This window comes from Limanda limanda, chromosome 1, assembly GCF_963576545.1.
Source record: "Limanda limanda chromosome 1, fLimLim1.1, whole genome shotgun sequence".
Classification (NCBI taxonomy): Eukaryota; Metazoa; Chordata; class Actinopteri; order Pleuronectiformes; family Pleuronectidae; genus Limanda; species Limanda limanda.
The window spans coordinates 18,421,095-18,437,999 of record NC_083636.1 but is presented as its reverse complement, the minus strand read 5'-3'; the positions used below and the strand labels follow the sequence as shown (position 1 = coordinate 18,437,999).

General features: G+C 41.4%; 1 protein-coding gene across 1 annotated transcript; it reads right to left on the bottom strand.

The window, feature by feature from the left end:
* Positions 1–29: 29 nt before the first annotated feature.
* ndufb2 (NADH:ubiquinone oxidoreductase subunit B2) lies at positions 30–2,467 on the bottom strand. The gene is made up of 4 exons (XM_061076477.1): positions 2,284–2,467; positions 1,976–2,120; positions 557–632; positions 30–123 (listed from the first exon to the last, which is right to left on the bottom strand). Exons 1-3 carry the CDS (start codon positions 2,367–2,369, stop codon positions 558–560), a joined length of 306 nt encoding a protein of 101 aa, XP_060932460.1. The 5' UTR covers positions 2,370–2,467; the 3' UTR covers positions 30–123; position 557.
* Positions 2,468–16,905: the final 14,438 nt, after the last annotated feature.

Sequence of the window (16,905 nt, the reverse complement as noted above, 5' to 3'; positions counted from 1 at the left end):
CCATAGTCACAGACATTCAAACAACATAGTTTAACTTAAAGAACTTTATTAATCTATGTACAACAGCGACCTTCAGAATAATCTGAAGACTGGACTGGCACAGCAGCGGTGATCTCTCCGGATCTACAAAAAAACAACACACAATGTCACATAAGACAAGTAAAACAGTCCTGGAGTAAAGGCTGCATTCATGTATTTAATTATTCTACTCCATCTATGATGAATATCATAATAATATAATGTGTGACACATTACAAGCTTACCGGAGTTTTGGACTCATTACAGATACGACTTTAAGGTCCCGTGTGTAAGATTCATGTGAAAAGGATCTATTGGCAGAAATTGAGTATAAAATGACCCTAGTGATGTTTTCACTTGTGCGTTTCATCTAAGCTGTAGTTTCCTTTACCCTAGAGTGGCCCCTCTATATTTACATCTGGAGGCTGCCATAATTTTCTACAGTAGCCCAGACTGGACAAACTAAACACCTTTTGAGGTGTGGGTCAATTTCCATTTAACCAAGTTGTAGACAAGCCCTTGATGAGTGAGACATCACCTTATTCTTCATCATCTGGTGGGATTCCGAGCTCCTCGTCTGTCCATTCAGAAACTTCAGGCCAGGGGAAGTGACCCTGCAGCAGAGGACACAACCTACAGCTTCACATCCTGACTTATTTTGTTTGTCAGGTTCCGTAAAACTAGTACAAGGTCAAAAAGGGCTGCAACAACTAATCGATTATAAAAAATAGTTCGTAACTGATTTATTAGTCGGGTCTGTTATGATATACAGCACACAAACCAGCCAATCCTGTGCCTTGTATCACTCATGATGCCATGAAGAGCACTAACAATACGGTGAAAGTATGTAAATAATGTATGCAATAATACATTTTATTTATAAAGCACCTTTCATTCATAAAATGCAGCTCAAAGTGCTTACAATAAAATCAAAGACATAAAATAAGCAAAAGATCCATAAGAACATGTTAGCAATAAAACAAGGACTTGGGATGAGAGCTATAAAAGAAGTTGAAAAATAAATAAACGAATAATGACAAAGATGTTAAATAAGATAAAACTCATTAAAAGCTAGATCATAGAAATGTGTCTCAGATTTCTTCTTATCAACAGAAGAAGCGCTTTTTTACCAACCTCTGATGCATAACAACAGAAAGCTTTGTCACTAAACTTTTTCTAGTTCATTGTTTGGATATTTAACTCAAGATAGAAAAGCTGACTGTTTGAACACACTGCGATAAACAATCAGAAATGTAAGAGGGTGCTGCACCGTAAAGATGCTACAACCGGAGTAATGTGATCTCTTTTCATGTGTCTCTTTAAAACCCTGGCGGCTGAATTTTGTATAAACTGGAGCCGTTGAATTGATTTTTTCTGTAATCAAGGTTAAAAGCACGAGTCAACTTTTTTGGCATCTTCCAGGGTGAGGTACAGTTTCACTCTTTCAATATTTCTCAAATGATAAAATGAAATCTTTGGACACTGTTGATGTATCTCTGAGCCAAGTGTAAAACCCAGGTTCTTTACTTTCGATTAGTTTTTAATGTACCAGACTTCAAAGTTGATAATAATATTTTGTCTCTAATCATCAGAGCCAATTACAAGAATTTCTGTTTAATCGTTTTATTGAATATTGATGTTTCACATTTGTTATTCTTTAACTTTTATTGTGCAAATGATTTTGACCCGTCTGTTTTATATTGCTGCCCTTGTTAAGTACTTAGTAATTTAGACAAGTGCTCTATAGATAAAGATATTAACACTATGGCAATGTCAACCTGAGAGAATGGAAACAGGATTTGCATCACATTCATGTCTAAACTTAAACGTTTATACCATTCACCTGCTTTAGAGACACATGCACATTGTGATCAAAAGGCTGGGTTGTGAGACATTGGACAGTGACCCTCCATGTTCTACACAGGGACCCTCTATGCACAGTGTAGTGTTTACTCACCAGAACCGCGTCCGGGTCGTGCCAGCAGTGCCACAGGATCCAGAACCACATGGCTCCACTGAGCAGCTCGGACTGGAACTGCTGGCTCTTGGTCAGTTGTGGATATTGTCTGTACTGCGGCTCAATGTGAGGACCTCCGCTGCCCCTGTAGAGTTAGAACACATATTAAATACAAACCTTATATCAACAGACATGTTGTCCTGAATTCTGCTTTTAAATTAGCTCATTGTTTTGGTAATTTAACGATATGTTAGCATGTTGCTACAGCTAGCCCACAGCTCGGTGCTAGCGGGCAGGAGGCGACTTACTTTCGGATGTTTACTCTTTGAGGCCCGCGGCGGAACAACCGGGAGCTCAACCGCAGAACCCCCAGCGTCCTTTGTAGAGAAGACATGTTGGATTCAACCAGCGCCGCCGCTTCTGTGTTTCTGTGTTTCTATCCGGGCTGATGGCGAAAAGTCACCTTCCCTACAAACCACCTCTCACCAACGACCCCTGTGATTGGACAGAAAGACGAGACTCACGTAGTTCCGGCAACAAGAAGAGGCGGCGATAAAGACCACAGCGCCCCCCAGCGACCAGGCGTAACATAGGCAGAGAGAGACAGACAGACAGACAGACAGACAGACAGACAGACAGACAGACAGACAGACAGACAGACAGACAGACAGACAGACAGACAGACAGACAGACAGACAGACAGACAGACAGACAGACAGACAGACAGACAGACAGACAGACAGACAGACAGACAGACAGACAGACAGATAGATAGATAGTCAATCAAATTCACAATCAAAATGTTTATCTTACTCACTCATTGTTTGTGAACTCATACTGTGAATTATCAACCTCAATTTTACAGCATCAGTCAGGCTCTGCTTTCCATAACTTTTTATGTATTATCACAGTTGTTATTTTTTGTAAATGAGTGTTGAGGATAACTTGTGTCTGTGCTCTCATTGTAAATGTCAGTACATTTTAAGTCTGAAATAGACTCAGACTGCACATCACCAGACAGTCAAACTGAGGTTTGCGTGAGCTAACACGTAGGTGTGTGTGTGTGAGTGTGTGGGTCCAGAAAGAAAATAATAAACATTTCTTAATATGTTTGGAGATTTGTTTTCAAAAGGAAATAATACAAAATGTCCTTTTCCAGAGCACTTCAGCCAGGCAGCCAGCAGATGGCAGTGAGAGTCTGAAGCTTGAGGGCCTCACATGACAGGAAGGCCAGACACTGACCTGCTGATTGACATGAACCTGACATGTCCTCAGCCACCCACACACCCACGCTCAGGGCGGAAGCAATCACAGCTCCCTCTGAAGTGCAGTGAGAAGGAAATCGCTCCGTTTTTACTGCACTTCTAAGAGAGCAGCATTCGTCCCAAGGGTTGTCATTTTCCCAGTTGGTGAGTGGGAGGCTGTCGGCAGTGGTTTGTCAGGCAGTGGACCTGGAGGAGACGTTCAGGGATGTGATGGTCCGTGTCTTTGTATCCAAACAAGGGAGGAAGACATGCAGCGTGGGGCCAGTGGCCCTGTGGTCACACATTCCTCAACTCCTCCAGTGCTGCCCACAGCCATGACCAAAATATCAGATCCTGTCATGCAAACACTGCGGTCCCAACATCACGCTTTCACACATATAGATGTTTACATTGTGTCCTGGACAATATCGTGGCAACAACAGGTGATGTTTTAAAACCACCATGCTCATCATAAACCTACATTTTACATTTACATTTAACAAAATCATGATGTAAACAGTCTTGTTTATCTGGCACCTTCTGTACAGACGTGTATTTTTAACAACAGGAAGTGATTTAGATTTATGTTGCTGGGGTGAAAATTGCACTGCCTACCACTCCTATGCCATATGTTCCCAAACAAAGTCACGTGACTATTGTACATCTACGCTTCAGCAAACTAAAAGTAGAAACACCCTCGGAGATTATGACTCTGGCAAAAGTTCTGCACTGGAAATTGTCCCGGGTTAAAAATATTTAAGCGCACAATGTTAAATGAAACTAAATCCTGGACTCAATGTTCATATTGTGCATTTAGCATATGTGCATTTGTGCACAGTGGTGAATGAGACTCTCATGTAGTTCACAGAGGCTTCAAACATTAAATAAGTAGTACTGAAATTATCATATAGTAAAATAACATTGACATACTGTTGGTCTGTGATGTCATCGTTTGAATCCCTTCATGAATCTCCCTTTAATTAGTTTTTCTTTATGGATTTGATCTTAAATGTCTCTTAATTCAACAGAATTGGTTCAGATGAATTATATTATTTATGCAAATACAAGTGCTGATCCGACACGGACACCAGAATTAATGTTGCAGTGGTTGAAATGTCCGACTCTCTTTAAAAATCTCTCTTTCATTATTGACCTGTGTACAGAACATACAAAAGACACACAAAACACACAACCAACACAATTTACATACAAATAACAGCAGGTACACCTTATTAATTAGAGGAAGCATTCAAAGTGCTTCACAATCACAATAGCAAAAAAAATACTAGGTTGTCTCTTCTAAGCTCTTCAAATAAAGTATTTCTTTAAATAAATCATAAATAATAAATTAATGACACTTTACAATTTAAAAAGCAAACAAACATAGACTTTTCTCTCAAAGGGAATATATAATATCGTTTAATGTAACTGAACAGGACACATGAGAGATGTGCAGAGGTAACATAACTGACGGAAAACTTCACACATGAGTATATGAGTTCCTAAAATAATTCATAAAAAGGTAATAATATACAATTTAAAACAATTGTTCTGTGATACCATAGAGGTATTAAAATGTTAAGTTTTGGTGTAGTAGTATAATATTGTAAAGTTTACAGCATTGCATAGGAAGAACCCTGCATTACTTGGGGTAAATATATATATTACAAGTATTTTGTATACATCAAGCAGTACATGTATGGTATATGAAGTTATTAACTGCACAGATATGGTTTTTATCAACATTTAGAATCTATCAACATGTGAAAAGTTCCAGAACCTCAAGAGCCATGTTTTTTTTTTGTTAAATTAATCAGCTTTGTTTGATCCAGTTATAAGTTTGAGATATTCAAACCAATCCAGTAGCTGTGACTTTCACCCAGGGCAGCATCACCAGACTGGATCCAGCGGCTGTGAGGTCATCAGAGCTCTTAATTTGAACGTGTTATTGGAAGTGGTCAGGAGGCAGCTTTCCCCCTCAACCACTGATGTGAATGCCATCATTATGTTCCGTGCAGCATCTCAGAGTGGTAGTTTGTGTGGGGCTCGCTCGGCCCGGCGTCGCTCTCCTTGTATGGTTGTTCCGCAGGTGGAGGCTGTGAGTGTTGTTATTTACTCTCCACGCAGGCCGGGGCCAAAAATAGACGTGTGTCTTCATTGTTGAGACGTTTCAAGGCAAATCCTCACGTCGTGGTTTGTGCAAATAAGATGCAGGACAGCTGTTGATGAAGTCTAAGTTCTCCCATGGAGGTTATTTGTTCTGTTTTTGTGTTTTTAAAGCTGCAGACTGAAGTATTTTTAGCTCCTCACACACATTAAATTCTCAGTCAATGGCAGAAAACATCATTGGTGGTGGGCAGCGGTTATTTACAAGCCTCAAACTAAAAATGGCCTGATGATTTTTTAAGTGTTTCGGATATCCGGCGTGAGAGTTGTGTCAGTGTGCTGTTGTTGTTGTAACCTAGAAATGGCCTCGCGTCAGAAGCCTCCCGGCAGTAACCGGTGGCAGCCACAGCACGGCCGCAGCAGCCGCGGCTTTAGCCAGGGAACCAGAGTGGGCAGACAGATCTGTCAATCAGTGGCTTCCGGAGTTTGTTTTCTGAGACCTCGTCTTCTTAAGTGCATGGTTGACACAGACAGTTTTTTAGTTTTCTTTTTGGGAGCACACACGCGGCAGCCACAGAGCAAATTGCAAGGAGAGGAAGAATCTTAAGAGAGGTTTTAGGGAAGTGTGGGCTTTTATGGAAGACACAGCAGGATAGAAAAAATTGGTTTCACTCATGAATATGACTTAAGTTTTGATTTGTGTTAAACATCCAGGTCTTTCTTAGCCTAACTGGCTTGTGAACCCTTAAAATGAATCAAAACGTGGCCCGAGCACACTTTAGGCTGCTCTGACGCTGTAGCATGGTTGTAGGAGTATCGAGTTGGGGTGTGAGGATTAAAATACTGTGCACTTGAGAACTTAACAATTGTTTTCAGGCTCTTCCATGTTATTAAGAGCCAACTCAGAAATATCGGAACTTTCAATTTCCCCTATTTTCTCCTTGTAATTAGGACTTGGATGTTGACACAAACTCTTCTTCGGAAACTGATCATTACGATAATTATCTTGCAACATGAAAGCAGCATTAGTATGAATATGAGTTTCCCTTGTGGTTTTGTCTGTCATTTGTTTGTAGGTTTTAACAAAGGAGAAGAACGTAAGGATAAAAATAAAAAAGAGGATATCTCTGGTTCTGCTGCAGCAATTTCTATGCTGTTTTAAAAACTCAACATTGTAAATCTTACATTATCATTTCATATCACCCCCTCAGATTTATCTTGGCTCCACGTTTGTGTCTCGACTCCAGCGGTGGGAAAAAGAAACTGACAAAACACTTTTGTGCTGAATCACTGTGACAAGACGTTAGTGTTTGTTTTGGGCAGCGTTATCAGGCCCTGGATGGGGACACTGCAGCAACGTGATTATATGTGTTGACAAGACAGCCGGGATATAAACAGCATCAAAGGGCCGACAATAATTCAGCTCTGCCACTTTTACACCGTGACACCATTCAAAATAGCTTGTGTGAGGCAGCATTGTTTCCTGCACTCCGGCGTGGCACTTGAAGGGCACCCAGGGAGCCATCTCATTAGGGCGACCTTTGGACGGAGAGGTCACAGGCAAAAGGACACGAGGACATGAGACCCCGGCGACTTGTGTCCCGTCGTGCCTGGGATGCACTGCGCTCGCCGATGCCTCTTTTGTTGATGGATCAGCTGGATCAGATTCTCTGTGGTGCATGTTTCCATTAAGTACACACACACACACACACACACACACACACACACACACACACACACACACACACACACACACACACACACACACACACACACACACACAGGCCTCTATAATGAGCGATAAGTTTCTGCATACTCGGTGTGGGGACTCTGACTCCTTCACAAAGAGGAGAGCTGATCAGTGGACATGAAATCTTTTTCATTTAGTAAAAATACTCAACTTTTCACAGTAAATGGACGAAGGAGGAATGTGCCAGTGCACAGACACAAACCTGGAACTCCCAGTTTCTCTCTGGCTCATGGTTCCATCAGTCATCAGATAATCTCCTGAGGATATTGTGTTGTATCTTGATATTCCACTCAGACACACACACTACCTGCATTGCAGAGGATGTCACTTTTGTCTTTACTCTGTTTCGCCGAGCACGTGCACACATCATTATACATCCCATGAAACAAATGTGCTTCTGAAAACACACAATGCATAAATATAAATATCTTGTTCTTATACATCGCACTTCTCACAAGTTTAATTCAAAGTAAAGTGGTATTGATCCCAGTCAAAGCTCACGTTGTGCCTTTGGCCCGATGCTGCAATGCAGTGAGTTATCCCTGGATGCCACTGGATGTCCTAACATCTGTTTGACACCAGAGGGCGATGTCAACATGTCAGAGGAGGGAGGACGGGGACTCCACCGAGCTGCAGCTGAAGTCTTCTCTACACTGAGAATTAGATTTCATGTTCAAACTGAGCTTTTTCTTTCACGTTACAGAGAAATCAATGACCTGATAACAGCGATGAACCACTAGACACAGCTTTTTATCCATTAGGGCATCGGAGGCCTGATCAGACAGGCTTTTAACCAATCATAATTTAAATCCAATCACCTAATTCATGAATTTGAAGTCTGTCCACCATCCTCCAGCTGTGAGACACTCTGGAGATGTGTGCATAACGTTGTATCTGGATGAAATGATGGGAATTTCTCTAGTTTTGTTCTTCTGTGTTCACCAAATCTTGATCAATCATATCGTTTCATCCAGTTTCTATAGCATCAAATAAACAATTAAAAAACAAACCCACCAGAAAAATAAACACTTGTGTCATAAGAACTACTTAAAATGACAGAAATCATCATAAATTTTCCCCTCCTTACTTTTTAGTTTGTGTCCTGTCTGCTAACATGGAGGAGGCAAGGTTTCAATGACCACTACTGCAGCCAGCCACCAGGGGGCGACTGAGATGATTTGGCTTCCTTTGCTGGCCCTCTTATATCCAGTCTTCTGCATAGCATATATCCACGAATACACGTCATACAACTTGTATAATTCAATTTATTGCGTATATACTTTGTCAAAAAAAACCTGTTAAGTTGCCTAAAAGAATAAATTGATAACCAATCAGATCCAGTAGGGTATAGTTTGAGTTTCTCATCTCATTGGTAAACAGACGATATTTATAAGCATTTCACATTCCCCCATTCACACACACAATCATACAAGGCTTCTACACACACACACACACACACACACACACACACACACACACACACTTACACGCTAACAGCTCAGTATCTAACCCAGAGACAGTTTGACAAGCAGACTGAAGGATCTTGGAATCGAACCTCCTCACTTCGACCCTTTGTACCAATTCTAAAAGTCACATGCTGGTGCAGACTGCTTCCTGTTTGCCCTCTGACCTATGAGGACTGTTTCATTTCAGGCCGAGCACCCAGCGGACTTGTTTGCTGTGATGAAACTAATCTTACTACAGTTATGTCAACTCAAAGTCTTGTGAGTCTCTGTATCTCTGCGTCGAGTCTCAGAGTTTGTTTAAAACAGAAACAGTGTCTGGGTAAATCACATCTCGACAGTGATTCCTGCGGATCAGTCTTGAATATCATTTGTTATTAGTTGCTCTTCATGACGGGCCTGGAGCCAGAACCTTTGATCGACTCCTTGTGGGTTTAGATTTCATCCAGCAGGGGCCGTGACAAAAATAAATGATCTGATCTTTGTTGTACTGGCAGAGTGACAGCAGCTCAGTCCAGGATGACTCACTCTCTCAGCAGCGAGCCATTCCTGAAGCTCTCCCCCGACCCATCAGCCAAATTGCAGTGAGCCGACGCTCCTCGCCGCCCCTCGCTCGCCGTGGAGCAAGGTGGTCGCATCCTCGGGCCCCGGCGGCACTCTTCACATCCCACAGGAGTGAGAACGTGCAAAGCAGTGAGCAAATGTGTTGGGAGAATTCCTGGCATTCTCCTGCCTGGTCCTGGTGGCCTGGCTTGGTGTTGGGTTCCTGGGAGAGAGGGAAGAGGAGCCAGGCGAGTCGGCTGCAGACTCAGCAGCTGACACCTCCTCTGATCTCTATCTCTTCCTCCAGCCATAAACCAAACCGTCTGACTTTTCAGCATGGCCGCCACGTAAACAGAGCTTTCCTCGTGGCCTCAAGCGAGTCTGACAGTTCTGGTCCTGGCAGAGCCACGAGCTCTGACCAAACCTAAGTTCATTTCACGTATCTGGAAAATCCACATTGCAGAAAATGTTCTGATCACGAACTTTCTGGAAAAACCTGAGTATCTCATCAGTTTTTACTTTACTTCATATCTTTTGGAGCTTTTTTTAGACATTAACCCTTTCTATGAAGAACCCAGCAGGAGATTCTCCTGGTCTGACGTGTTCTCAACACCAGGAACATTTTAGGAACATTCATGTGGGGGGTGGCGTCTGGAGCACACAGGAGGAAATGTCCTATTCCAGCAAAATGGGCCGTGAAGTCCTTTATGTCGGGACGATAAATAAACCGATAAATGCAATTAACTCCTTTAGGAAACATAGGAATAGGCAGCACTGGGGTCAGCCAGTTTTCAGGAGCTCATGCTAAGGGTTTTGTGAATTGACAGTCGTGCTGAGCTCGGGCTCTTCGGTGTAACACAGGCTGACATGTGACGCCCACAACCCTGTTGGATCGCATCTCATTTAAGAGACGTTTAAGCATCTTTCAGTTCTCCAGGGGTGAGAATGTGATTACTGAGCTTAACAGGAGGTCAATGGTTGTGACAGGAGGCAAAACACATCCTTCAGAGTCATTTGTGGGGTTTTATCACTTGTTCCGAAGCAAAGGCCAAACAGTTTACCACAATGTTTTGTTCTGCTATCATTGTGTGATTTGAATAATGAAAAGTATGCCTCTTCTTTGAAGCTCCTTAAAGCAATAATTTAGTCAAATGAATTTGTTTTGCTCTGTCAACACGTGGATCACATCAGATGGGACTTTGTTCTTGTTATTTGCATTTTATTTGTTGAAAAAGCCCCAGAACAGGATGTTAGACTGGTTTCCTTTGTGCTGAAGGTCAGTCAGAGACCGAACGTTGGTAGAACGGTTTCACCACAAGCTCAATCAGTAGCTGCTCTGGAGCTTTTGATCCGCAAACAAAGGTTTCACAGGTTTCTGACTTTTTCACTCTGTCAAGAAGATCACAACATTTAACAAGAACAAGAAATCCTTACAAAGTTGCACTATGTTAAAAAATAATGATTCAAGTGTACCTGATATGTGGATTCTAGAAGACTCAACCAGGTTTGTGTGTAAAGATGGACGACATGACGGCTCCCAAAACGAAAAGCCAAAGCATCTTGATCGCCCCCTGTTGGCTGGCTGCAGTACGGGTCATAAACCCATCTTCCACATGTGAATGTGTTGGATACATTTTTCTCTAAAATGTTTTCTATTATTTCAGTTCTTATCACACTTATGTTTTAATTGGTTATTGGATGCTAGAGGGTAAAACGTCATGATTGACAGCTGACCCTGAATCTGCACGATGGCGTCGTTCATATCAGAGGTGTTTAGGCTTTGTTTCTGGATGGTGAGAGGAGGTGGAAACAAGTCTTTTTTCTCACTGTCACTGCTCTATGACGTTGTGCTTGAAAACTGCTGTGTCACTGCCTGGGATTTGTAGCCGGCGTAAAAGTCACCTCTGCCTCGCTCTTTTTCCCTCAGTCACTCTTCGCCCAATTTAGCAGCAGACACATCTTTCTCTGCAAGGTGCACAAGCTGTACCCTTGAACAGATATTTTTACCGGGAACACTTCCTCCCGACAGGCTGCACCTTGTCCTCCAGCCTCAAAGCTCCACAGAATGAAAATGAAAGAGGTGGAGCGGATCCGTCGCTCCCCTCAGCTACATTGCATATGTTCTACTATCAGTGTATGTCGGCGACTGTCAGGCTCCCTGTGGATTTGCTGCTTTTTTCCCTGTGTCACAAATTCTCAAAGCAGCAGAGAGGAGGGCAAACCCCAGTGCAGTTTGAGGCTGTTGAATTATACATGAGCTTCTTCAGCAAAAAATCCTCCAGCTACTCTCAGGGCGGCACTGTTACTATTTTACAAGCCCTGGTTCCGTTGGAGTAAAATACAGTTGTTTCGACCGGTCAGCTCCTCTGCTCGATTATGCAAAGTTTTAGCATTTAGCTAAACGCACTGCTGTGCCAAAACATAAACCAGAGACTCTAAATAAAGATGGACGACATTACGGCTCTCTGAAGTGAAGCCAAATCACCTTGATTGCCCCCTGGTGGCTGGCTGCAGTATGGGTTCTAAACCTCTCATCCATGTTAGTGGATGGGACATGGATTATTGACAGCTGAGCCTGCTGAGACGATTTCATCAGCGGGAGCTTGACACTGCAGCTGCATCCCTCGATCGCTAAAAGCTAAAAACTAAAAGCGCAAGATGGCAGCACCAGTATCCAGAAAATGTTGGCTTCATCTTTCCGGAAAGGGAAGAAGTAGGGATGTGTTGTTCATTTTTTTGTCCATGGTGCAGCCTTACAGAGCTGCTATCTTCCTGTAGACTCTTATCATACAAAACTTTTATTTATCTATGTATGTCTCATAAATAATAACTTTTCCATCCACTGCTGTGATTCTAAAGCTATAATCCCGTCTGTGTACGTGAAGGACTGTGCAGCCTGGGTGTGTTGTCTCTGCGTTCACAGTTGGCCCGAGTGTTATTCGCCGTCTATGCCAACGATCCTGATGTCATTCCAGAGAAATCCCTCCCCCGTCTCCGGGTCCCCCCAGCTGTTGTTTCAATATCGTCTTTTAAACCCCATGTTAATAAAACAGTAATTGAAAGAGCTTTGCATCCTCCTGTATCCAGTTACTTACACTTTCGTAATAAAAGCTGTTTGTGAGGCTATTCCCCCCGGTGCATTGTCCTGATTGATGTGCATGTGTGGGTGTGCATGTACTAAATAGATACTATAATTGCAACAGCTGACCTGACAATAGTGAACTGCAGATATTTCTCTCTTGCTCGCGTCTCTGGTGTCTGCGTCGTCTAATTTAGCTCTAATATATTCAGTGGAGGTGAGTCTATAGGCGAAATCAATGTGGCTGTTACGTGAGCGAGGTTCCTTCTGCCTCCGACTGCTCTCTCGATACGTCGAACTTTCTCTTGCTCAAGTCTAGAGCCAATTAGTTGATCGATTGTAGAGTCGCTTCAAAGTAAATTAATCTGCAACTTTTTTGATAATCATCTGCAAACTTTATTCCTCCGTTTATAAGACTCACCGCGATTATAAGAATTGGTGTGAAGTTGTGAAATATCTTCTGTGGCTTTGGGGAATGTTTTACAAATTTGGAAACATAATAACACCTTACGGGAAATGTCAAATGTTGTGTTTTTCAAGCTTGCCAAATAATAAGGGTTTGTCTCAGCTGCATCAGTTTTAACTGTACTTGTTTTAATCTATCTTCTCTAAGTTTCCTAACTTTATTAAAGTCTTAAATTCAATTACTTTAATCATTTTACTTTGTTTTTCAAGCATAAATGATATAAACATGATTGTTTCAGCCTCAATTCAATTCAATGTCTTTGGCTTTTCGTTGGACGAAACAACACCATGGTCTATTTTGTGATATACATCCATTTCTGTTTTCATGTTATAGGCCAATAATAAAGAAAACTATGTATTGGATGGGACATGGATTGCATTAAAGTAAAGTAAAGAGCTTTTAGTGGATGGGGGTCTTATTTCTTATTTCTCTGTAAAACTATAACCAAATCATATAAATATACTTGATATGTCTACAACTAATAAATATTTGAGGATCTCGTTGTATTTTTCTGTCAAAGTGCATTTTATGTGATGTTTGCGCAGCAGAAAGGTTTTATGAGCAAACAGCAGCCTCAGCGTCGGTCCAGCACCAGACTATTATCTGAATTAATCTGAGGAGCGTAGTAGCCTCTGATTAACGGTGCCCGCTCTCCATTGATTTAAGTTTCCCTCTGTCAATAGCCCGGTAGTTTTGTCTATTCAGGCTATTGGTTGCCATTGGTTTGCACAGTCATGTGCTGACACAGCAACTCAGGAGGCTGTCTCATTAATTTGCGAATCACTCAGGTCCAGTCCGTCTACTCCGGTGGGAACAAAGGACCTAGATTTTCTCTTTCATTATATTCCTTCAGGGATGGTTCAGAGGAATGAAGAACTGCAGCATGTCAAATTAAATCAAAATAACAGAGTTTGAATCATAGGATTGTTTAAAAAAAGGTGTAGAAGGAGAAAAGACATGAAAATATAAATATGTTAGAAACTAGGACCGATGTTTGTATGTTACCATGTCTGTTCATAGTCTATGATCATTGTTTGTCCCCGTGGTGGATGTAGTATACAGATTATTTACTGAAGTAAAAACAGCAATAGAACAGTTTAAATCCATTATAAGTATGTTACTGCACTTCAAATCCTACTAAAGTGACAGTTGTCCCCTGTGGTTAATCACATATCACATTAATAGATTAGCAACATTCTTAATTATTCTATTCTAATTGTACTTCAGTGTAGTAACTGCGTAAATATACTTGCTTTTCACCACAGATCAATATTTTACATATGTGAAGTGTTTACTGATTATTTACGTAATAAAAAATATCTTGATATTAATTTCAACCCAGAATACTTGAAATAGTCATGTAACTTTAGCCTGAATATGTTAAATATAGAAATATATATATACACATGATAGTGTATTAGAACACTGCATATGTCTGCTACATAACATGCACGTTAAATAACTGCGGGGAAGATACATTTGGAAATATTTAAATGAATCTCTGTATTCTAAGATACACGATGTTTGTTGTTGTCTTGCCAGTCCGCTGTTGTCTATCAGCAACAAGACCTCTCCGGTTGCTAAGGTGGTAGCCGACAGCACCTCGGGCCCCAGAGCCCGGTGCTCTGTGACGCACTGGGAAATCCCCCGAGCCCCAGTCACCTCCCAGCACCCTGCACCGTGCAAACAGGGATGTAAAGGTGGGGGAAACCAGTGCACTCACTTTTTTTTTTTGCCCAACATATTATCCACATTTTAGACAAATAACATTTGTAAGAAAAGAATTATACTTTTTTTTCACAGGAGACATTTTGACTTGGAAAATCACAGGTTTTATCATTATGACATAAATAACTGCAGCTCAATGTTAAGATGATCAGAAACATCTCATGTTTTCTGCTGTAACAAGACAAAATGTCTGCTGTAATAAACACATCTAGGTAGTAAAAAAACTTTAATGAGTGCTTTATAACAACCACAATACAGAGGTACAATCAAATGTTAATAACAATATAACAAAGGTTTTATATCGTTGTGTGTTTGTCATTCTCATCTCATGAGTTTAAAACCACAACCTTCACTTAGGACCAAAAATCTGTCTTTGAATTTTAAATAATTGATAATTTGACATTTTTCTTGATTTTTATCATTATCGACTAATTATACTTTTTTTAATTTATTTTATATATTTAATATTATTATATTTATTAGGGAAATATATCCTATAAGGCTAAATACAGCAAAAATGCAGAATAAAGCAAAAATCAACTGCAGGTATTTTTTCTTCACTGCTTCACTCTCAGTTTAATAACGACGCCGTCTGATTTGATTCATGCAGGTTATATTTTTCCTATTAGTGGCTGGGTGAGTTACTTACAATAATAATGTGCAATTTGACCAGGCAAAAATATTTGGTTGTGTAAACTTCCTGAACAAACAGCTAAGGACGTGTCACACAGGATTGTCCTTCGCTCTCCTGTGACTGGCTGTGACTGTTTTTACACCTTCCTTCTAAATAAGGCTTCAGGCTGCCAGGACATATGACCACCGTCCCGATTTGGGTTCTGGACACAGTATCCATCCATCCATCCCATGGTTGCTCAACACCAATGAAAGTCAAACACACACACACACGCACACGCACACACACACACACACACGCACTCACGCACGCGCACTCACACACACTCACACCCACACTCACACACTTACACACACACACTCACCCCCTCCTTCCCTCCCTCCCCTTCTGCAGGTTTCCCATGTGAGAGAGAGATGGTGTCAGGTCAGCCATAATTAGCTGGAGGAAGACCAAGAAAATGGGTTATTTTACCTTCAAAATAAAAGCAGCAATTAAACGACTTTGATTAGATATGACACGCAGTTCCGTTGAGATTAGATTTTTGGTTTATTAACAAACTATGATATATAATAATAGCATATTATAATAAGTGTGATAAAAATGGCACTCTGGAGAGACCAGTGTTGACGTTGGAAATTTGTTTCCTCAACTAGTAAACTCCCATTTTAAATTTAGACCCAACTCCTCCAATAAACACGGTCTGGATGTCTTCAGGTGTCCTATTTGCAAACTGTCCAATTTGCATCTTGAACATGCCAATTTTTGCTTGATGATGAATCAACGTTTTTGATGAATTAACTGATCATCTGAGTTTCGACTCAAATTGTACAAAACAAATTGTAAGACTTTTGCGGCATGTGCTTGTCAAAAAATGTAAATCCTTTATTATTAATCTGAACTTTAGCTAAACTTTAGGATTCACTTGTATGTGCCAGTGATCCGTGGGGAAAACATAAATCTATAGTATATTGGAAGGTGATAAGAACAATTTAATTACTTCTCAGTACAGATCCATGGATTTTGGTTGAGATTTAGTGTTTTTGAATTCAAATATTATTCAGTTTCCTCTTTGCGGTAAGTTTTTAAAATCTATATACAATCGAGACATGTGTTATTTATTTAGTTAAGACGAGGTCATTGCTCGTCAGTGTTTATTTATCTGAACTTTTAACTATAATATATTGCTGGTTTATTATCCTAAATGGATGAACTGGAGATATTCAGAGTTGCGATGGATGTTGTTTATGGGGAGGCCTTCAAATATGAACCAGATTATTTCTAAACACATTGAACCTTTTCATGATGACCTTTGCTTTGACCTGATGTATTTAATGCAGATTTTCCTCAACTTGGCACTTCATCTCATTGAGTTCACAGGTTTGTGGAGATGCGGTGACGCAGGGACTCCCCAGGATGAGGGTTTTATTTTGAAATCTACCACAGGAAACCTGTCTCCTCATTGTGTGCAGCTTCTCCTGACACCGATGTGAAGGTGCAGCACTCCCCATCATTCCAGTCAGAACTGCTGCTGCTGCTGCTGGGGTCCTCTCTCTCTCCTCCTCCCATCCCCTGCCTCTGATGGGGGTGCGCAGCGGTGAAGTCACAGTGATGTCATGGTAGGATGTGGGAGTCGGGGGCAAGGTGAGCTGGTTTTGCAGTGAGTGGTGTCCCCCCTCCTCCACAGCCAGCGTTTGCCTGTAGAGAGGCGAAAGATGATCATCGTCACCGGCACCAATTCAAGCTCCGACGCGCTCCGTCCCTCTCCTCCTGCTCAGATCCCGGGCTATGGGGCCTCGGTCTGCCTCCATCCCACAGCAAGCCTTCACCACCAACACCACCATGCCAAAGGACAGGGAATAAGAAGAGTTGCGTTTCTAGGGCAGGTAACTTTGACCACGTGCCCCGAAGGTGAACCGG

What these genes read in the sequence shown, in the direction of transcription:
- ndufb2 (XM_061076477.1), bottom strand. Translation starts at nt 2,369, where the DNA reads ATGTCTTCTCTACAAAGGACGCTGGGGGTTCTGCGGTTGAGCTCCCGG. An exon ending in CAAAGAGTAAACATCCGAAA is followed by an intron (nt 2,121 to 2,283) that starts GTAAGTCGCCTC and finishes CTAACTCTACAG; the next exon opens with GGGCAGCGGAGGTCCTCACA. An exon ending in ACGACCCGGACGCGGTTCTG is followed by an intron (nt 633 to 1,975) that starts GTGAGTAAACAC and finishes CCTCTGCTGCAG; the next exon opens with GGTCACTTCCCCTGGCCTGA.